This window comes from Hippocampus guttulatus, chromosome 7 (assembly GCF_054856545.1).
Source record: "Hippocampus guttulatus isolate MCC_2025c chromosome 7, RoL_Hgut_1.0, whole genome shotgun sequence".
Taxonomy (NCBI): Eukaryota; Metazoa; Chordata; class Actinopteri; order Syngnathiformes; family Syngnathidae; genus Hippocampus; species Hippocampus guttulatus.
Window position 1 is genome coordinate 19939275 of NC_141267.1, and position 22410 is coordinate 19961684.

At 42.5% G+C, this 22410-nt stretch overlaps 2 protein-coding genes across 6 annotated transcripts; one reads left to right on the forward strand and one right to left on the reverse strand.

Moving 5' to 3' along the window:
* The first annotated feature begins 2961 nt into the window (after positions 1 to 2961).
* LOC147202960 (cyclic nucleotide-gated channel cone photoreceptor subunit alpha-like) lies at positions 2962 to 13409 on the forward strand. Of its 4 annotated transcripts, none has more exons than XM_086115753.1 (9): positions 2962 to 3197; positions 8314 to 8438; positions 9379 to 9472; positions 9585 to 9761; positions 9838 to 9897; positions 10424 to 10564; positions 10676 to 10777; positions 10854 to 10960; positions 11298 to 13409. In XM_086115753.1, the coding sequence occupies exons 2-9, from the start codon at positions 8426 to 8428 to the stop codon at positions 12692 to 12694; spliced, it is 2091 nt and encodes a 696-aa protein (XP_085971879.1). In that variant the 5' UTR covers positions 2962 to 3197; positions 8314 to 8425; the 3' UTR covers positions 12695 to 13409. The 4 variants fall into 4 exon arrangements, with proteins under 4 accessions (XP_085971879.1, XP_085971880.1, XP_085971877.1 ...); XM_086115754.1 differs by having other exon boundaries at positions 9630 to 9761; XM_086115751.1 differs by having other exon boundaries at positions 9401 to 9472.
* Positions 13410 to 13430: 21 nt separating this feature from the next.
* il12rb2 (interleukin 12 receptor, beta 2a) lies at positions 13431 to 21694 on the reverse strand. 2 transcript variants are annotated; one of them, XM_086115749.1, is made up of 16 exons: positions 21579 to 21694; positions 21347 to 21504; positions 20581 to 20841; positions 20362 to 20488; positions 20085 to 20278; positions 19861 to 20003; positions 19372 to 19516; positions 18337 to 18410; positions 17085 to 17295; positions 16638 to 16811; positions 16341 to 16442; positions 16044 to 16190; positions 15845 to 15976; positions 14958 to 15060; positions 14778 to 14865; positions 13431 to 14280 (listed from the first exon to the last, which is right to left on the reverse strand). In XM_086115749.1, the coding sequence occupies exons 2-16, from the start codon at positions 21417 to 21419 to the stop codon at positions 13828 to 13830; spliced, it is 2427 nt and encodes an 808-aa protein (XP_085971875.1). In that variant the 5' UTR covers positions 21420 to 21504; positions 21579 to 21694; the 3' UTR covers positions 13431 to 13827. The 2 variants fall into 2 exon arrangements, with proteins under 2 accessions (XP_085971875.1, XP_085971876.1); XM_086115750.1 differs by having other exon boundaries at positions 21347 to 21458; positions 21579 to 21687.
* Between the last annotated feature and the right edge of the window lie 716 nt (positions 21695 to 22410).

Sequence of the window (22410 nt, forward strand, 5' to 3'; positions counted from 1 at the left end):
ATATTATCTCAGGTAACTTCAGGACCATTGAGAAAGTTATTTTTTTTTCTTTGATACTCTCTTTATATATATATAATATATCAAAGCATATGTATATATATATAATATATCAAAGCATATATATACAGTATATCTCAAAGGGGGTAGGACTAGATACGTTTTTTACTTCTTCCTACTCCTTTGAACATAAAATTGTGATGACTGTTTCTTTTCCTTTTTACTTACCTTCACTTTTGTCAATTTATTATTGTATGTTTTATATGTTCAATAAACAAACAAACAAAGCATATCTATATATAGATATCTATATATAGATATATATCTATGTATAGATATATAGTTGTAAAGCAAGGCAGCCCACTTGCTCTCTCAGAGTAGAGTTAAGGCAACAAATTGAATCCCAAATGTACCTTAAAAAGGGCACTCCAATAGTCGACGGGGAGTGATTCCCAACACAGCCTACAACACCTGTGGAGTTCATACATGGCAGCAATCTTCGGGTACGCTAAAATGTTCCCTCAATCATCATGATTTGTCGTGTTTGGTTTATATCGTCATCGCCGTTCTCTGGCCTCCCCCACACTGTAATTTCCATGCTCAAGTAGACTGATTACACATGCTTGACTGGCTGGCCGCATCTTGATTTTTGTCAGCGGTGATTGGAATGATTCACCGTCATTATTCGCAGTGTATTGATGGCCCTTCTGCCAATCAGCAGCTTCCGCCATGTATGATGTAGTATCCTCTATCACCCATTTCATAATGTTTGGGAGGACACTTGGGGTGACTTGAGTGGCTATGGATGACCTGAACTCAAACGATTGAAAAATGTTGTTTGTCCTGCAGCTATACCCCAAAATATTTTATTTTGGTGTTTTATCTTAAAGAAAAAATACAAATGAATCACACAGGACCTGAAGGTGAGGATATAAAGTATTGTAAGGTTATTGTAAATAGTTGAACAGATAACCTGGGACAAAGCACCTATAGAAATATGAAATGCCTAAATGCCTTTATTTACGACAGGATTTCTTCAAGAGTTACCAAAGATGATCACATCCAATCAGGATATAATCAAAAAAATGCAGCCATGCTTGGATGCATCTTAGCCTCTTTATGTGGGGGGGTGGGGGGGGGGAGGCAAGTCAAAAATAGAACGGTGGGGCCACACACTCTAGAGTAGAACATATTGTCAACAAAAAAATTGCCTTGACTTCCCCTTTAACTTAGCAGCACTGTATAAGTCATGAGCTTTGTGTTAGATTCACCTTACTTCCTTTATTTGAAATGACTGTTGCTTTTGCGACAATGACAGACATCGCTGCAATAAATTCCGTGAACTGTTCCATGGCGGACATCACATGTTCTTCCCCATACATTTCAATAATAGCCTCCATTCCAAATTAATTAAATGCAGTTGTTTGCCCATCGTCAAACAGCTGATGGTTGAAACACAAGTGACCGAGGCTGTGATTGACTTGGACAAGCACCGGGTTTGAGGAGGATCTGCGAGGAGGGTGGGGGGGGGGGGACGGGGGCCGTTGCCGCTGCAGCACATCGAGAACGCAATAATGAGCATGCGGTATGATGAGTAAAGAGGCTTTGAATGGATCTCCATGCACCTGGAGCCTGGCCTAAAACTAATGAGGTTTGGAGAGGAGAGGGGTGGAGCCTACAGGGGAGAGGGCAATTGGTCACCACAACAGACGAAATGAGATTAGCCACGCTTCTTTATCAATATAATGACCCCTCCAGATCCAACCATTTATTTGTGCCTGCTGGGTTATACGTAATAACGACAATGCTAACAGGAAAGTAAGGTAAAGTAAAATCCATGGACACACAGGTATATCGTGAAAATTCTAGAAGAACAAAGAATTTTAGCCACAACTCATAAAATAAGACTATAATTGTCATTGTGGAAAGCCCCGCACCCCCCATAAGAGGTGCTAGTTAGCTTACGAGCTAGCTGGTGACTAGCACAAGCTAGCTCGTAAGCTAACAGGCGACAGGCTCATCTGTGGTGTCAGCTCCTTGCTTGAGAATTTAAGTAACAAAAAACACAATAACAATTCAGCAAATTGTGGCATTCAGGGTCAATACATTTTTGGAATGAAGGCAACTGCACGCTTTCGTGATAGAAACGGGCATTGTAGGAGGAACTCAATCATTTGCAATTGGGCTGCACAACCGCTCACACAGACAAAAGGTACTCAAGTATCGTGGCGCTTCGCCGGAGGCCGTTTTAGCTGCAACCAAAGTGAAATGGAACAACTGTTTCAACGATGTACCTCCACAATTCAGCACTCCACAGTTCTCAGCCTTTGCACATTTTCAGCAATTATTTTCAAACATGCAGACAGTAATCCGCTTTATGTTCTAAACCACCCACAATGAATGAACTCCCCCAATGTAGAAATCCCCTCGATATGATTCTACAGCACGAGAGCACTTAAGTTTTTCAGGTCCATTTAAATACAAACAATGAGAGAAAGCAAGACTAATGGAAAAGTTGCGATGTAAAGATTTCTTTGTGTTTACAGTAAACAAATCCTCTTTTTTTTTCTTACTACAGATTGCTGTCACTTTCTGTCATGTAAAATGCGGGATTAGAATTGATAACATTAAATCATTTTCAACAAAATCTAGTTTTGTGCTGAAACACTTTTTATTTTTGTTCTACTTTCTTTCAGATTTGTAGTCTCAGACTAAACGATGTGCCATCATCTAGTGGCCAACAGTGTCATTACACCTAAAACAGACAAGCGTTAGACCCAAATGCAGTTTTCAACTGTACAAAAATATTGTCGAAATGGTGGGATATATAATTGTACTGTTGCTTCTTTTTTTCTTTTTTAACTTATTTCCTTCTCTTTGCAGAGTGGTCATAATCCTCTCATCCCCTTGATGCAGGACTCCTCCCCTCTCCTGATCTGGGTTCTGCCAGCTGAGCCTCTCCTATTCATCCTTATCCTCATCCAAACAGTCCCTCGTCTAGCAGTGACAATGTCTAGACTGCGCGAGCGTCAAGACCGCGGACGTGCGTTGTTGGAAGCGTGAGCCATGGGGAAATATTTGTTTGTCTAATATTTGCCGTGAACGAGAGGTGACGACGGTGGTTTGAGGAAACATGGATGCGCACGGTGGTGGTCTCAGAGGAGTCTCTTCTTATGTGGTGGACTTAAACGCGTGACCAGGTAGGTGCCATATAAAAGAAAGAAAGAAAGAATAAAAATCCTTTTAAAAATATATTTATTTTATTTTATTTTTACAAAATTTGATGGAGTCTAAACAAAAACAATACGAGCAAAGGCACTTTTAATATATAATGGCCAGCAGTGAATAATTAATCACATTTTAAAAACCTGTAAGAGTAACTCTGAAACAAATACCAGTGTATTAAATATTCTCGGTTTGGTGAGGGATTATTTTTAAATGTAACTTTCTGTATTTTATTTTACAAAATGTATTGTTTGCTGGGCAATATTAGCAAAACAACGCTAAAAATTGATCCAGTAAAAATATTTTAAATCATGAAAGGTTTAAATGACATTATATATTATCACATTTAATGTGGAGATTTTTTTCCATTCTTTGACAAAATAAAATATATTTATTGACTTGGCTCTGTGTATCAGCAACAATGTTACCAAAGGTACCCTTTCAATATACTGGATATGAATGCATATAAAAAAAATCTAACAAAATCCAATATTCCAGAAAAGATGTATAAAATATTCTCACATGTGAGAAAGATTTATTTTTTGTATTGATTTTCTTCTCAAAGCTTAGCCAATGCACTTTTTAAATAGTATGGACACAGTGTAAACAACGTATAAAAAAAGAAAAATTATAGCTTTACGACACACATGATTACTTTTTGTGTAAATTTAAAAAAAAAAAAACATTGTTTACTCATGGAATAATTTAATACGAAATATTAGCAAAGCTAGGATTGAATCAATACATTTTAAAAAATCCATGTTTAAAAAATTATTATGAACAAACGTACATTGACTCGTCTCAATTTAAGAGGGATTTTTTTTTAAAGAGTTACAAAGTACTTTAATGACAGAGTTTAGCGTTGTAAACAAATTATTAATAAATCATTTTTCTATATACGGTGGACATCCGTACATAAAAATAATTTTGAAAAAAAATTGTACCAAAAAAAAAAAGACCTGAAATATCATGAGTTTTTGATAATTATTTTTAGTTTGGATTATTGTCATTCAGTGTGTAAATAAAACAACAAAAATAAAAGTCTGATCCATGAAAAAAATTAATACATCAATTGTAAAAATAAATAATACAAAAAATATCTATTTTTATTTATTTATGTATGTATTTTTTTTTTACAAAATAAAACAATCTTGTTTACTTCAGTAGTTTAGTGTGTATTAGCAAAGATACCCTTCAAATAACATGCACCAATACTTTTCTAATACACATTATTTATCGTATTTCATATTCTAATACATTTTACATTGTGAATAGAATTTTAATGAGTACAATAAATAAATAGAAAAAAAGACAACAATTGCTCATATATCATCCCGCAAATATACATCAGGAATTCTGCAGCAAAATGTTCTGACAAAACCTTTTAAAACATAGCAAAACCATCATCTTGACCATAGCTTACATAGCTTCCGTTATTCCTGCCCGGGTTGAGGTTGCCCCGATAAATAGAAAGCCTCAAGCCTCAAGCCTCTTAGCGAGTCTTTACAATACAGTGTTGCTAATCTCCCACAAACCAAATAAGAGCATTATTATATTAACAGATCATTCTGTCAACCATAACGCTAACAGTAATTCTGCACCAGTAAGTTGTGGCGCTAAATTTCATTCAGTAGTTGGTACTTAAATCCATTTTGTCAGGGATCCTCACTGAACTCGAGGAACTGTTTTTCCGACAACTTTTTACTTTTATCCCCTCGATTGGAACACAAATGTCTGTGCTTTTTGACAGTCCGCTGACAGGAGCTCTCTTAGAATTGGGATTTCTTTTTTTGTTTTTTTCCGCAAATTTATTGCATTTTTCGGAATATTTTCACACACATTACAATGTAAGACAAAAACAATGACGTTCAAACATAAAATTGGCAAAAATAGGCAGATTTTGCTGATTTTCCTGTTATGACGTTAAACAAATACGAAAGGACAGTATTGTAAAAACGGTCATATGTCCTGCCTGTAAGTCACATTTTTATTGTTTTCAGCGTTTAGGTGACAAAACTAAGTTATTTTATTCATTAAATAGTTTTTTAAAATGAATCTGCCGATTAATTGTTTATCCCATTAACCCATTCAAGATGTCCTAAAACACGAGCAAAAAAAAAAAAAATTAAATAAGAAAAATAGCACTCTTCGGTATTGTACTTTATTTTAAAAAAAATGGTATCATCAATTAAATAGAATTAAAAATTAAACAGTTTTTGCTACCTTTTCATGTTTTTATTCATTACAAATTTTACTTCTTTTTGGGCTTCAATTCACTGGACATTGTGCTGCACCTTCTGGTATGCACCTTGACCACCAGTGGGCGGGATAATACGGATGCACATGTAATTGTTCACTAGCAGCCAAACGGCTAACGCTTCTTGCGATGTTCATTGCTGCCGTTTCGCACTCGTCCCAAAAATCTTTGCTCGCTAATCAACACGAGAAAATCGTCTTGAGTCACTTGTAAGTCAAAGCACCAGTGAACAAGTAAGGTCTATTTTTTTTGGAATGTTGATGTCATTATCAAATTTTTTTCAGTGTTAGCAAAGCCACAGGAACATGATTTGAAAGCATGAAAGTCTTTGCATGAAAGGTACTAAAAGGGGGAAACCTTTCAAAATGGGCCACTTAGGGTAAACCATGCGAGTAATTTCTACCAACCCAAAATGGCTGTAATTGCCTAGAGGTGCCACAAGATAGCAGCAAAGCACTTTTTCAATTGGACAAGGCTATGGCCTGACGAAAGGGAGCGCCTCCCCCTCAGTTCAACATAGTTACTTGGCACCAAATGTCACTAGATGGCATTGAAGCAATATTTTGCATTTAGACAAAGCTGACGTCTGACAAGATGAAGCTCCTCCCTTTTAGTTTAAGATATCATAGTCATCATATTTTTCTAACTAAACTTGGTTTTGGATAAATAAGGGTTACAAAATGACAACAATGAATGCTGTTTTGAACTGCTCATAATTCCTTCCAATTTGGCAGTTGTGTTTCGACTTTTTATATCCGCTGGACATAACATGAAATAAACAAGTCAAATCGTAATTTTTTAAAGCAACCAGATTCCCATATGTTGACATGAAAAATCCAGGTAAGGAGTGAAAACGTAATTATCTTCTCGTCAGATTTCAATGAGCTTTTGTTGATGTGGCCGATGATGTAATGCTATCCAAGTTTACCTTTAGCTGCACTGGCGAAAGGTAGACTACTGTCAGTGTCGTTTAATGTAGTGGGGCCAGGATGGGTGAGGCTTGTGCTGTGTTGGTTAACTCCTTGGCATTAGCGCTAATCCGCACGTGCCGACACGTGTTACAACCACAGACGTTCGCGAGGGAGTTTAAATGATTGCAAAGATGTCGGCGAAAAAAATTAAACGGACCAATGATGACTGCTTAATGGCAGCCAAGATTTCCGAGACTCCTCCAGAGCAGGAGGTGTGCACACCTCTATTTCCAGATTGCAAATGACGACACCTCTGACGAATTAAATCACATCCCATAAAGATTTTATCATAATTTCCCTGCTGGAGGCAGTGTTTCTTCACCAAACCGTTCAACTGGACTGTGTTGGCATCTACTAAATGTCAGCCACACTTTCATGTCTCCTGTGCCCAGTTGGTTTTACATTGCAGTTCTGCTTACCTTTCAGTTTGAACATGATAGCGCTTCCATGTGGTCTGGTCGTCAGAAAAGGGAAGATCTTCAGCCAGCCAAGCTTCCAGGTCATAGGCAGACAAACCGTAGGGGTGGGGCCGGTGGTTATTCTGTAAATTAGATTATTCAAATTATGACATCACAGACACATTTCAGGAAATAATAGTAGAGCGTGTGGGCGGTACAATGGTGCCTTGAGATACAAGTGACTTGAGATTTTCCGAGATGCAAGCGCTGTATGGTTGCAGTGAACTCTACTCATTTCGCAACATGAGCAGTTTGGTTGATAGTGACCAACAGTGACTCGAATTTATTCATGGCATTGCCACGCGCAGGGAACAAATTAAACTTGTTTCCCAAGGCATCACTGGACTGTAGGAGCAGGCTGTTTTCTGGGTGCCATCTTATGGTGTTACAGACACAGTAGAAAAAAATAAAAATAAAACCCATGCAGACACGTGGAGAACATTCAAACGCCACACAGGAAGGCCAGAGCTTGAATTGGACCCTGCACCTCTGCGCTGTGAGGCGGACATGCCAACCAGTCGACCACTGTGCCGCCACTCAAGAACCCATCCTTGAAATTGAAGACAAAGTTTGTCCTTTCGGTTCGATGCCGACATTTTGGGCCAATTCCAGGGCTTATACTTTGAAAGTTTGATGATAATTTCAAATGATGATGATTGACTGTATCTTGCTTTTCATCTGACAACTGTGTTAATTGTGAATTATTATGACATCATGTATTACAGTCCTACCGTTGACTCAATTGCAACTTTTATCAACAAACAATTCTCACAATTGGTAGCTAATGAAGATCTATTAAAAAAAAAAAAAAAAAAACGGTCCAGACTGCACTTTGTCAGAGGTGAACAAAGCAGCCCTTAACTCTGCGTTCCCAAAGAAGTCTGGCTAATAGACTTACCCGCGCTATATATTCACACACCCGTGCTGCCAGCAGGGCCAGAGCAAACCCGTAAGTAGCACTTATTTTAAAAGCAGGGCTGACCGTTCACACACAGAGAACACGCTCATCCTGTTTAGTGGTAAGGATATAAGGAGGGTGTATTTTTAGTGGCTGTATATATACACTCCGCCACACAGTGAAAACGTGTCTATGTCGGGTCCATATATTTTGGAAACGATTAAAGCCGAGAAATGAACAACCCCGAGAATACAAATCCACATCCACCGAGCAACATAAAACGGGTTGGACATGTCTGGCATAACAGGACACATGAAAGTCTAAAGAAGCATGAAATTGAACAGGAAGTTGGCCATTTTGGGTTGAAACGGTCATTTTGTGCTCAGAGATCTTAATCGACTTTGTACCTCAAGAAATCCTGTCCACTGAGTCTTTTCCCAAATCTCTCTTAAAAAAAACAGACAACTTTGTAGCAACCTTTCCTTTGTTGTTATTGTTTCTTCTCAGGCCATCAGGGCCTAACACTACACCATGGCGAAGGTGAACAGCGAAATCTCCTACTTAACCAGATGCCGCTTGTCCAGTCGCACATCGGACGAGGAGCTATCCGTCGTTGAAAATGGAGAAAGCAGGTATGCTTGAAGGTTGAAGATTCTTAGCCTTGTCTCCATTGAGGGGATCAAATAGCCAAATAGTCTTATAGCCAGTTATGGGGAAGATACATAACATGCCTTTTGTATATTCCATTAATATTTGTGCACCCTTGTATTGAAAGTTTTTAAGCAGGCACACAAATAAAGTTTTGGGTTTCAAATCCAGGCGTCCTTCAAATGTTTGTTACCCGTGTTGAACTTGAATGCCTTAAATACCGTTGGAATGCTAATGTTAGCCACCTAGCATCATTACGTAAAGGTAAGGCCGGGAAGAAGCCAGTGGATCGACCAAGTAGACAGTCCCATTTGAACTTCGGAGGTTCTGATCTGTAGAGTATATTGTATGTGTTGTACATCCGAATTGGATCATACCTTTCATCTGTTGGAGTGAAATGTTGGTAGTCTCTGGCTCAAGTTCTTTAGATGTCTGTCACCACAGTATGAAACTTTGGGGGACCTTTAAAAAACGTTAGCCATGCTGACACATAGCATCCCGGTGCAGATTTAAGAAGAATGTGACAGAACCAGGAAGTAGACAATCCCATTTGACATGACTTTACAAAGGTTCCTCCGAAATTTGGATCCGTAGAGTACATTACCTGGGTTCTCCAGACATCTGTCATCCCAGTGGTGTCACTTTGAAAAAATAGAAATGCTAACATGTAGCCACTTGGCATCACAACGTAAGGGTAAGAAAGTGATGCACACAAATTGACAGTCCCCATGAGACACCATTTTCAAGCATTTTCAATCGCTGGTGGTTTCAGCAAAGGTAGAGGTTCCTTCGATGGCTCCCCTAAAGGATTCTTGGAAAGTTGCCATCTGCAGACTACCTCGCCTGAGGGACAGAGCTATGATCTGTGAGAATGAAAAAAACATTTTGATCGTGACATATGATATTGGTACTTTTTGGCTCAAGTTCTGCGGACGATGTCTTCCAGTCACAATTCCGAGAGGGCGCTGTCTTCAAAGTCCAACAGAACACCTTTTACTGGTCCAGGAGCAATGGCCAGGTAAACACCGACATGAGCGACTCTGCCTTGTGATTCTGACCACTCCACTTTTCTCAGTAGCCTAGATGGGTGTCACGTCGTTGTTGTTTCCGCTCTCTCTGATCATGTCTAGGGTCTCTTCCTTCTTCTGCATGCTGCGCAACTGGGCCTTTAACAGGATGAACCCTGAAGTACCGGCGAGGCGCGACTCTTTCCTGGAGCGCTTCCGAGGCCCCGAGCTCAAAGAAATGTCGGGCTGCAAGAGCAACAGACAGTCCTTGGACCACGACAGCACAACACGCAGGAAGAAGTGAGTAGAAGTGGTGATAATCGGAATAACGTCGACCGTGAAATAAGCGACCTGACTACGTTCTTTGTTTCGAAAGTCTTGGCAGTAAGTGGCCGCTAGCTACTTACAACATGAATAACTGCAACAACACAGATGAGTAAGTGTGTATACTTGGTAGAAAACTGGGTGGTACTCTGGACTAGCTGCTAGTGACATCCCTTCCCTTCCCAGTTTAATCTTCTTTTCCTTGTCTTGGTCGTTTGTTGCGTTACACGACCAAAGCTACAGTTTCAACAAGAATCTCTGTACGACAGGGGCTTAGTGTAAACTTGCAAGAGATCTGCCGGAAGGCTGTGATTTGCACCAACACTACCAAGATAGTTCCAAACCTGCACCAGACCCTTCCGTCTTGGTGTTCTCCGAAATTCCTACAGTAGTCCTTCATAGACCTACAATACTTTACGCCTTTTGCCCCAATTTACAGCAAGAGTTTATGACCCTCAGCAAAACGAAGTAAAGAAAGAGGAGATTAAAAAAAAAAGAACAACCTACCAAGATAGTTCCAGACCTCCACCAGATCCTCTCCTCTTGGTGTAATCTGGTATCCCTTTGGTTGTCCCTCATAGACATAGAATCCCCCTTTGTGATGAAGAGAATTAAAAACCCAAGATTGTTTCCCTTAGCAAAAAGGAAGACAAAAAAGAGGAAATTAAAAAAGACCCAAAGGATGAAAAAAACAATGACAAAAAGGAGGAGAAGAAAGATGAGAAAAAGGATGACAAAAAAGATGATAAGAAAGATGACAAAAAGAAAGAGGAGCCCCCGTAAGTACTCTCTGATAGACTTCACATCGGGATGATTTAATTCCAGAAACATCTGATTCCTGCATTCTTCGATAAGGCCTCAACAAAAGCTTTTTACATTTTTAAATCCAGGAAGGAGATCTGGATCATGGACCCAGCTGCAGACATGTACTACAGGTGGCTGACGGTCATCGCTGCCCCGGTGTTTTACAACCTGATAATGATTGTGACCAGGTATTCTTTTCCTTTCTTGCTTTACTATCTGAAGTGAAACTGAAAAGTCTTTCAATCTTTTCAACTATTTTACCAGGGCCTGTTTCAATGAACTCCAGGACCGCTTCACAAAACTTTGGATCTTCTTGGACTACACCTCAGACTTCATCTACTACACAGACACGTTTGTCAGGTCAAGGACAGGTCAGTTTCTTGGCCAGGTGTCCACGCCGCAGCCCCTTGAACCATTGATACTTATTCGTCTACGCCTTTCAGAGAGAACTTGCCTGGTAGTCCTAAGTGTACATTCACACAGCTCTTGCGGCTTTGCACATTCAGATAAACCAAGTCGGCGACTCGAAAGGGAAAGTAGTGTGGGCAGTGCGTCTCGGGTGTTATGCTGCGGTCACACTGAACGCAACTTGAGTGTTTCTGGCAGTGCGTCAACGCAGTTCGCGTTAAATCTGTAAATCAAAGCATCACTGCAGATTAATAGCCGTCAAATGTGCAGGTAGATTATATTTTTGTGTCTGTTCCACAGGCTACCTGGAACAAGGCCTGCTGGTGAAGGACGCCACAAAGCTGAGAGCTAAATACAGGACCACGTCACAGTTCAAGTACGACATGATTTCCATGATCCCCACCGATCTGCTCTTCCTGAAATATGGATACAATAACCCAGAGTTCCGCTTCAACCGCCTCTGCAAGATCTCCAGGCTGTTCGAGTTCTTCGAAAGGACCGAGACCAGGACCAGCTTCCCCAACATGTTTCGCATTAGCAATCTCGTGCTCTACATCCTGGTCATCATCCACTGGAACGCCTGCATGTTTTTTGCTATCTCCAAGACCATTGGTTTCGGTTCGGACACTTGGGTGTACCCCAACATCAGCCACCCGGAGCATGGCCGCCTGGCCAGAAAATACATCTATTCCCTCTACTGGTCCACACTGACCCTCACCACCATCGGCGAGACGCCTGCGCCGGTGAGAGACGTGGAGTACCTCTTTGTCATCGCCGATTTCCTCACCGGTGTGCTGATCTTCGCCAGTATTGTCGGAAACGTCGGCGCCATGATCTCCAACATGAACGCCTCCCGCGCTGAGTTTCAGGCCAAGATTGACTCCATCAAGCAGTACATGCAGTTCCGCAAGGTCACCAAAGACCTCGAGGCCAGGGTGATCAAGTGGTTCGACTACCTGTGGACGGAGAAAAAGACTTGCGATGAGAAAGAGGTTCTGAAGAACCTGCCGGACAAGCTCAAGGCTGAAATCGCCATCAACGTCCATCTGGACACACTGAAGAAAGTGCGCATCTTCCAGGACTGCGAGGCGGGACTCCTTATCGAGTTGGTGCTCAAGCTGGAGCCTCAAGTCTTCAGTCCTGGGGACTACATCTGCAAGAAGGGCGATATCGGCCGGGAGATGTACATCATCAAGGAGGGCAAGCTAGCGGTGGTGGCCGACGATGGTGTCACGCAGTTTGTGGTCCTCAGCGACGGCGCATACTTTGGGGAAATCAGCATCCTGGGAATCAAAGGCAGCAAGGCCGGGAACAGGAGAACAGCCAACATCCGAAGCGTGGGCTACTCTGATCTCTTCGCCCTCTCCAAGGATGACTTGATGGAGGCGCTCACCGAGTACCCAGATGCCAAGAAGGCCCTGGAGGAGAAGGGCAAGTCCATATTGATGAAGGACAACCTGATTGATGAGGCGGTGGCTAATGCTGGTGCAGACCCCAAGGACCTGGAGGAGAAGCTGAGCAGGCTGCAGGACAACCTGGACGTCATGCAGACCAAGTTTGCTAAGCTCATGGCCGAGTTCACTTCCAGCCAGATGCGCATGAAGCAACGGGTCAGCCAAATGGAGGCTCAGGTGAAGGCCGTCAAACCCGAGGATCTGTCAGAAGTGGTGGCCGACAAGGACAAAAAGGTTCAGTGAAGGACTTTACGAGGAGCGAAGGGACTTTTCCAATGTCCGAATTGTTTTTATCTATTTATACATCTGGCCAGGTATGTCCAGAGAATCCTTGTAAATGTCACCAAGAGTGAAAGGTAATCAACGCCCACACAAACAGGTTTGGAATTGTCAGTATAACTTTTTAGATACTCAGTAATCCAAGCCATGCTGAGGGTTCACAAATTGCACATATCAAGTTTAAAGCTCATCTGCACACTTTTTAAGAGCATGTTTACTTCAGCTGGTTCTTCACCCCCCCCCATAGTGGGAATTTCCCCCGGCATATTGCTGCCTCTCACAGGTCAATTTGGGTACTACATCAGGTTATGTCTTTCATTTGGTTGAAAATCCAGATAGGGGGGGGAAAAAAAGGACAAAGGCTGTCCCTCCCAAGCCTGTAGGATAAAGCAGGTCGATCATCAAGTCAAAACAACAGCAGCAATGCCCCTGCAGTAAGTGACATTTGATATTGTAAATATGAATGTACCTGTATATTTATGCACATTACATGAAGATGTCTCACTGTGTTTGTCTACATGGTCATTTTGTAGATAAAATAAAAATATAATATATTTCTTGCACATTTTTTCGGGGGTTGTCGAATTGCTGCCCAATTTGAAGCGCATAATCGACGGATGGGCATCATCAGATTATGAGGAATTTGAGTTTTCCTCATCGCGCGTGGAAGGAGCAGAGCAAAACGTCATGACTTGCCATATGCACAGAAACAAAAATTCAGCCCCCGCAGCCAGTTTAATTTAGCAACAAGAAATTTGGTCTGTCTTGAGTGGCAGACCCAAGTCTCAAAAAGTCATGCACAAAAACGTAGACGACGTCTTTTACGACTCGCAGTAATCAAAATAGCTGACGCTAATGAGGTTAAACGCTGTTTCACATCCACAAACTGCTTATTTTCCTACTCCCCTATGAAGACTGTCACTTAGATTGCTGGACATTTTCACTGCTCCAAAGGGGAGTTCTAGTCTGGTGGCGGAAGCAGCTGGACCCAGTGGAAGACGAGGTGCAAAAAAAACCACATAGTAGTGCGTAGTGGACTTGAAGTTTTAAACGTCGATACGACTCGTCGGCTTGTAGGTTCCTAGTAGTGTATGTTTTCAGCAGTTTTCAAAGAGGCTGCTGCAGTCGATCCGAACGGCATCCAGGGTCAATTTCCCAATAATCTGAGGTTCCATGTGCTCACTGAACAAGCTGCAAGCGGGCAGCGGCATCAGGATGCGTCCAAACTCATCCCCCTCCTCATCATCTTCATCTACCTCCTCCTCGACCAGGCGCCCGTCTTGGCATCCAGCTGAGATGTAGTCTACAGTTTTCATTTTGGAGTCGAGCAAGGTCCGGGTCTGCTCCGGGCCGTCCGACTCAATGGAAACGCTCTTGATGTACGTGGTGAGGGGCCGCCGAGATGCGGAAGGGCTGGTCGCTGGGGAGGCTGCCCCCTCTGTGTTGTGATTCGACAGCTCCTCTTCATCAGTGATGATGATGATGATGTCTGGCTCCTCCTCCTCGGTCAGAACGGACTCACTCTGCCGGGAAGGCAACTTCATTTTACCCTGTACCGTAACACACACAAAAAAACAAAACAAAACATCAATTAAAAATAATGAAACAAGACAAACATTATCTGTAGATGTCTCAGAAGCAAGTTAGAGAGCTCGATAGCGAGCTAAAGAGAGAGAGTTGTCGGCAGTATGTGAGAGAGATGGCGAGCTAGTTGGATAGTTTGATCAGAGCTACATACAGGTAGCTAGCTAAATAGCGAGCTACATAGGTAGCTAGCGAGATGACAAATGTTCTGTAAAGCACTTTGTTACAGCTACAACTGTTGTGAAGGCAATATAAGTCTTTTTTTTAAACCATTAATAGTGGTTTGCCAACAGTCTAGTTCAAGGAAAACGGAAAAGAAAAAAAAAACAACCTCAAGAAGATCATTGGAACAATAAATGGTGTCATCATTATTTAGCAAACAACGACAGATTTATGATTTTGTCTCGAGCCTGTGGGATGCTTTTACATTATTTTTACTTTACCCCACTTATATTGTAATCACCTTGTCCTGAGTGATTTCTTTTGCCCATTTGCTGTTTGCCGGATCCGGCACCACTTGGAGCATGAAGCACTGGAAAAGCAGCCACACCCTGCAAAAGAGGACACATTCTGGTTCAACAAGGCAAGCTAACCCATCATGGGCCTTTTTTCTTTTTTTTTGCTGCTGCACTATGTTATGAACCTCTTCTTCACGGCTGCAATTTGACACAGGCACAGCAACAGCGACACTCCCACGGACAACAGCAGGCACAAGACCAGGAGGAATACCGGGATCCCTTCTACAGCTGCGAATGACAACAATTTATTTTTAATCGTGAGAGCCGAGGATAGGCACCACAACCTTGACATAAAACTGCATCACAGCAATGTGGATTTTTAATTTATTTTGTTTCACTGTTACCACCCAATAACGAACAGTGCCTTGACATATGAGTTTAATTTGTTCCATGACCATGGTCACAACACAAAATAATGGTCCCAAAAAAGAAAAAAAATGCATTGCGTTTTCTAGGAAAGAAAATAGCATTTTATAATACTGTACTTTTTTTCTTGATTAAAACATACATCCATGACGTGATTAAACAAAATGTAAACAAACTTTTTTTTTTTGGGTCACATTTGCCTGAAGGTGGTTACAGCTCCTAAGCTAGCTGCAGAAATATTTGTCGTTCTTTGCAGAGTATAAAGAATACATGCCTACGAATATTGTGATATTGTCTGTCTGCATGTGTTGCATCGCTGCTGATGTTCAAACATCTGTTGCTATTTGTTAGCCTGTCATATTGCATTTTGTGTGAGCACAAAGCCAGCAGAAGGAAAAGTGGTGATGTTATTTTCAACATACGATGAGTAATTGTCTTTGTTTTTTTTTTAAATAAGACTCAACTGGGAGTGGCATTAAAACAGCTTAAAGTCTCGTTTTTCAAGAATTGCTATCGACCAAACTTAGGCTTGTTGTGAGTTGAGTTGAATTGACCCGTATTTCAAGACACAATCCCCAATAAGAATGATGACAATAATATTCTGACGACCAGCCTTTCAGTGATGCAGTCGCACTGATGCGCTCACCTTGGATTATGATCTTGACTTTTCGAGTGGCTGGACTTTCTCCCTGAGAGGTCCAAGCAGTCATCCACAGGCTGTGGACACCCGGAGGAAGGTCCTCCAACACAAATCTCCGCCTGGTCGCTTGAACCGAGTCTGCAAATCAACAATGTCAATGAGATAAAATCAACTTGATCAAGATATTCATTTTGGGTTTTCTTACATTGCTGCACACTCCCATTAGCATTTTCCAGATAGATGGTGTACTGCGTGATGCACCCGCCACGCTGAGCCCTGGGAAGCTCCGCCCACGTCAAAGTCACACTCCTGGCATCCACTTCCTGTTGAAACGATGGACCGGCTTTGGGTACTACAAAAGAGGGAATAGAAATGAAAGGAGTGAGAAATTGATTTAAACAACTCACTCTCATGCATGGGTGCTTTTTTTTTTTTTTTTTTTTTTTAAATCACAAGACTGGCCTCAGAGGAGTATTGATCCTGAACGCTCACATACTATCACCTGATCGGCTGGTGTTGAGAAGCCTAAAGGTGCTGGTGGTCATAGAGCCGTCGCTGTAGAGAACATAAACGGCTCCTTCGTAGCACTCAGACGCATTCAAACCTGTGCATGGGGAAAAAAAACACATGTGGAAAAGTGGCCGATTCAGGACACTCTGAAAAAATGATCTAGAACACATCGACAAAAACAGACCAAAAACACGAAGACGACGATGTGCAACACATGAAGAGGGTGATCCATATCACATGAAATGATATACAGTATATAATAATACTTGAAAGCAGACCAGAAATTTACCCGTGATGACGGCGCGACTTTCTTCTCCGGACAGTTTGAGCCAGTGCAGCTCCTGCAGCTTGAGCCCCTCGGGGTACCACTCCACCACGTGGGACACCGGCCTTTCCGCTTGTCTCCACAAGAGGGCAACGCCGTGCTCATGTGCCTTCACCGTAACGTCCAAATGGGCCGATGCTAAAAAAAAAAAGGGGGGGAATAAAAAGTCTGAGTTTGGGAATCTTCTCTTGGAAATTGTGGATTTCTTCACAATTTAAAATGTTGGTGAAAATCTGTAGACAGTCATGCTGAAGTGGAAGTGTTGTAAGCAAAAAGGTAAAAAGTCAGAATGGTTTAAATTGCTTGAGGAATTGGATTTAAGGTTGCGAACATAAAACGTGGGTGGGAAAAAAAAAAAAGAAAAGGAAGCGCTGTGAATACCTTCCCAAGGCTGTGGACGTGATCGTTTACCTTTGGCACGATAGGCGACGATTTTGGCCGGTGGAGACGTCCCTTTGGCATTGAGGGCGCTCACCGTCACATGACACCCGGCGCAAAACGCAACGGAAGCGCAGGTGGCGTTTGCACTGAGGTTGGACGTGGACTCTGGTACAGACTGGGAGCCGTGTACCGCCACCAAGTATGCCAGGATCTTACCCCTGGCGTGAGCGGCGGTCATCGGCTGGAAAGTCAAGAGAGAAAGAGAGCGATATGACGTTACCGTGGAAAGAGCAGCCCGGCGTGGAATTCTGAAAACAACTGAAGGAAGCGCATTGTGCTCACGCTAAACTCAAATGCTAGGAAATGAAGATACTGTATTCCGTGCAGGTAATGTCAAATGTGAGCCTTGGAAAGAAAAAAAGCTAAATTATAGAGTTAGAAGTACGTATTTATTTTTTTAATGTTTATGGGGAATTGGATGTGGAGTTCCTCCAAATGTAAGATTATTTTGGAAAGTCTTCAGATTAGAATGTTGAATTGGTTGAAAAAAATTGTAATGAAGTGAAACTTAAAATGATGGAATAATTTGAATGTTTTTTCTTTGGGGGGGTGGAATAAAAGTTGGATTTTTTTTTTAAAATATTGATCCTATTGAAGCAAAAAGGGTTTAAATTGATTGAAATGACGAATATGAGAAGAATTTTCAAATGATATCATGGAAAATGTGCAATTCTCACACATGAAAGGTACAGAACATTTTGGTCAAATGCCCGCACTCATTTGGGAATTCGCTGTGCAATTCTTCCAAAAAAAGGGTGAGACTTTTGAAACCAACATTTAGAAGTTAAAATGCTTTGCATCAGTCAAGGATGAATGAATAGGAGCAGAATTCCGTTGCGATTGTTTTTCTCAAAATGGAAAAAAAAAAAAAAAAAAAAGAAGGTATTCAGCCTGTTAATTTGTCTCTTGATTCTTAAAACGTTTTCTCAGTACGTGTACAGTATTTGACAAGTCATCGTGTTTTTTTACTCGCTCATTTCTCTTCAGCTCCTCGTTTCTAGTAAAGCGAAACTATCAGCTCTCCTTCACTCGGTTTTAAAATATGACAATACCTCCGTGTGTGTAAAGGCATGCGTGTGTGAGGAAGCGCGTGTGGTTAAAAGCTCAACGCCGTGGTCAAAAATTGACCTTTTACTGTCAAAGTGGAACAGAGAGTGACGCTCAGAAGACATGGAGACAAACTCGCACACAAACACACACACACTCATCTTTTCGTGTTTACCTTCCAAAAGAGTCTGATGGACTTGAAGTCGAAGGGAGGTTGAGTGTACCACACATCCAGCTCTTTGGCAGGTGCTGCCAGACAAAAAAAAACACAATGTTTGCTTTGAGAGAGGACATTTTTTTTTTGTCTGAATTGAGGGAACGGGCCACTTCAAACCAAAGTGGCAGACTAAATTTTGTGGGTCAACACGAGGGCAATGTCTACCAAATTTTGCGATGCTTAAGTGAAACTGTTATCAAGGGCAGAATTTTTAAAATTTGGGGAGTCTGAAGCATTTTGTGTCAATTTGTCTTTTGAGGTTTTTTTTATGAGCCTGACTCACGGTCAAAACTTCCACCAAAATTTGATCCATCAAGCCATCCATTTTCTGATCCGCTTTATCCTCGACGCGCTAACCACTGGACCATCAAGCAGCGCAAAATGTAATGTTAAAAAAAATAAAAGTAAAACATTTTTAACTCATTCACTCCCAAAGACGTTTTTAAACGTCTTTTCAGACTTGGTCTAGAATTGGCTGGTACTGAATGAGTTAAAAAGCTGGCATGAAGGCTACATTATCAAAATGTTGCGTTGTGAGGTGACCATTTTCTGGCAAGTCACCAAACTTCAAACCAAGATGGCAGACAAACTGCGGTTAGTGGGCATGATGTTTTTTTTGGTGCGCCTACTTATGATATTCAAGCCTACCAAGTTACACGTAAGCAAAACCAAATTCAGCGGTAGAATTTTGTGATTATGGGAGACACCTCAAGCCCCATTAGCAGTTTAGAGATCTAGCACCTTGTACAGTCGATTAGCTTAAACAAATATATCGCGCCACCCTTGCTGTGCTTTGAAGAAACCGCCGAAACAAATATTGTATCTTCACACCATCATTTTTACACATGTACTTCCCCGATATGCATAAATGCCTCCAGAGCATGATGTACTCTACTCACAAAACTGTCATTCTAAAACGTCAACGGGACGTTGATAAACATAAATAATGGCAAATCGTGTCCAATGTAATGTACAATGATTTCAAATGCTTGCCTTCCTCCTGAGTCCAACTGGAGGCGACGTTGCTCCAGTTGCTCCACAGTCCCGAGCTGAATTTGGCTCGAGCTCTGAAACGGTACAACCGGTAGGGCTCCAGAGACCAGATGGACAGCGACCGATCCGAATCCACGGGCACGCCCTGGTGGCGCAAACGACTAGCGTGTTAGCATTTGGTCGGTGTGGATTTGAATTTATTCCAACGTTACACTCCACAGACTTTTTAAGAAAACAAATGTCATGGGACAAATTCGCAATCATTAATCAAACTTTCAATTTTGAATCCATGGGTTGGGAATTCTTTGCGGTCAATTTTACGGACTGAAGTCTGGAACGCATCGACCACAAAATGTTGACCTTTTTGGTCGCGTTCCACCACTTAGCGAACCAGAATTGTAAAAATGTTCATTTTGTCGGACAGCCGCTCTCGGGATCTGTACGTAAATGTTGTTGCGGGGAAAACAGAAAGTTTGGTATTATTCTTACCAAATTTGGGTAGGTGGTCCACATCCCTGCTTCCGTAGCGTATTGGATCTCCAGGTATTGCGTTCTTTGGGGCGACTGAACCCCGAGGGCGCATCCCCTGGAGGAGCACCGAGGCACAGCGAGAACCGGAGCCGCGGGGATCGCTGTTCACATCATCGCATCGCAATTTCAACTTGAAAACGCACTATGAACGGTCACGCAAAGAGAAGAACACAACAAGGTACCGATGTTGCTGAGGGTGTAGTTGGCGGGAAGCGACACGGCCGACCCCAGTGCATTGTGGGTGCTGACCCGGACCGAGATGAATTGGACTCTGCGGCGCACAGAAAATCTGACCGATGGGGGCTCGGATGCTCCGATGAAGATTTTGATTGGTGGCCACGACTCCGTGGGATCTCCTGATACGCTCGTCGACACCCTGCAACACATTTGCATGGCGACAATTTTTAGTCGTGCGAAGCAGATTTCTTAAAAGTCACCCACACACGCGCGCACACTAACCAGACTAACTCTGAAGTGTCTCTCAGGTGTGTTTTGCGGCCTCTATCCCAGGAACAAATCACCTCACCGGTCTGGTTGCTCAGCACCTCGTGCTTGCACCGGATGTCCCGCGGCCTCTCCGGCGGGTCTGCAAACACGAAAACATCCAACGGATTCGTCCGCTTGACAAAATTCTTTTTTTTTTAATTTATTTTTTTGCAGCGGGCGGTCGGCACTCACAACCGGCCCAGATGTCGAATCCGCAAGGGTCCAGGTCCATGCCGTGGCACAGGCAGCTGAAGGTCCGTTGCTTGGTGATGTTTTCCACGCGGATGTAAGTGGTGGTGGAGTTGACCACCGTGTGGCGCTGCAGGGCCGGCGGGTGCTCGCTTAACATGGCGCGGTCGCACTCGCAGTGAAAGGCGCAGTACACGTCCAAGCTGGAACCTCGGAGGACCACCGCCCCGGCGCTGGACCAGATCACGCAAGCTGAGGTCTCACCTCAGAAGGAAGAAGAGAAGAAAAATGACCTCTGACAAGGCCAGAACTAATTGGGGGAAGAGCCATACTTGTTCAAGCAAGTAGCAAGCCACTTCTGGTTGATGAGCGAGGGGGGTTCCATAAAGGGGTTTCGAGGCAGGTGCTTGGGATTCAAAGTTTGGATCAAGGCAACTTGATCATTCTTGTCTGTAATCCAAAAAGCTTCTTTTGATTCTCAATTTTGATCTAGCGAGGAGTGCAATGCTACATCGTAAAGATCAGGGGACAGCCCTCCGCAGTCACTTGGCACGAGGCAGGAGAGCAGTTTTAGAGACTCGAAAAATGAGCTGCTTTGTTCCTCCTTTCTTTCGTCCCCTAAATACCACCCTCGTGGCTTTCCTTCCTTGTTCTCTCCTTCGTTAACTAAAATCAAAAAGTGTACCCTCTTGGATGCTCAATAAAGATGGTTTGGGCTCTACTTCTGACAGATGTTTTGAAAATAAACTCAGGAAACTGTGTGGCTTACCTGTGGCGAGTCGCGCCAGCCGCATCAGCAACGCAGCGCAGACCAGGAACCGCGCCGTGGGAATTGTCGCCATCGGTCATCAGTAACTGGCTTTTTTGTGTGCGTGCCTCACCTGTTCACAACAAAGACCGTCGGCACCCTTCGCAAGAGACACAAAACTGTTGAAATGTGAGTCGCGTTGACCGTGTCGGAAGGGAGAATGTTCACAAACACTGACGCAAAATCTACTTACCAAAAGTCAGAACGATGGATCCTCCATGATGTGCGTTGTCTTTATCTCCCTTGACCTTTATCATCTTCCACGTGGTCGGCACGGCAAACGTGACAAGCGTCATCCTTTGTTTTTTTCTTTGTTACAATGTGAGTCAAAAGTTGCGCTCGAATGGAGGAAGTTAGTGCGGTGACGTGTCGCACCACAACAATACAAATGCAACCCTCCTCCAACCCTTTGCGCGCTATCTGATCGAGTCTTCTTGGCATTACAGTTTCACCATATTGTGTCGTGTTACGCTATATTTTGTTTAGCTTTGCCATGTTGTATTTTGATGGGGTTTTCTTTTTGGGGGGGTGATGTCTCGTCTTGTGTTGAGTGATGTTTTGTAACATCACTGTCTGTGTCCTATGTGTTGTGTTGTGTTATTTTTGTTATTTTGACTTCAAAATGGCGCCGCAAGAGTGGCTGCCTTTTCAGCAGCTCCTATATTTTGTTGTTCTACTTCTTCCTTTCATAACTTTGCTGCTGTGAATTGGGAATTTCTCCATTGCGAGACTAATAAAGGTTTTCTTATTACATAAACAGTGTTTTGTGATGGTATTGTATGTGATGTTAAGTGGTACATTGCTAATTTACATGACGCTATGCTACATTCCGTCATGCTACGTCACGCTACATTACATCGCGCTACATCCAGTTATATTAATTCAACTCCAAGTGATGACACGACGCTACACTTAGATCATGCTTGACTACGCTACATAATGTGGTGTCATGTCGTAGTATGTGATGTGATGTTACTTGACCGTTTCGTGATGCTATGTGATGATGTCATGCTACGCTCCACTGC

What these genes read in the sequence shown, in the direction of transcription:
- LOC147202960 (XM_086115751.1), top strand. Translation starts at nt 8,338, where the DNA reads ATGGCGAAGGTGAACAGCGAAATCTCCTACTTAACCAGATGCCGCTTG. An exon ending in AGCACAACACGCAGGAAGAA is followed by an intron (nt 9,762 to 9,837) that starts GTGAGTAGAAGT and finishes TTGTTTCGAAAG; the next exon opens with TCTTGGCAGTAAGTGGCCGC. An exon ending in GTTTGTCAGGTCAAGGACAG is followed by an intron (nt 10,961 to 11,297) that starts GTCAGTTTCTTG and finishes TCTGTTCCACAG; the next exon opens with GCTACCTGGAACAAGGCCTG.
- il12rb2 (XM_086115749.1), bottom strand. Translation starts at nt 21,419, where the DNA reads ATGGCGACAATTCCCACGGCGCGGTTCCTGGTCTGCGCTGCGTTGCTG. An exon ending in GGACCACCTACCCAAATTTG is followed by an intron (nt 19,517 to 19,860) that starts GTAAGAATAATA and finishes TTGCGCCACCAG; the next exon opens with GGCGTGCCCGTGGATTCGGA. An exon ending in CAGTTGGACTCAGGAGGAAG is followed by an intron (nt 18,411 to 19,371) that starts GCAAGCATTTGA and finishes TTTGTCTGGCAG; the next exon opens with CACCTGCCAAAGAGCTGGAT.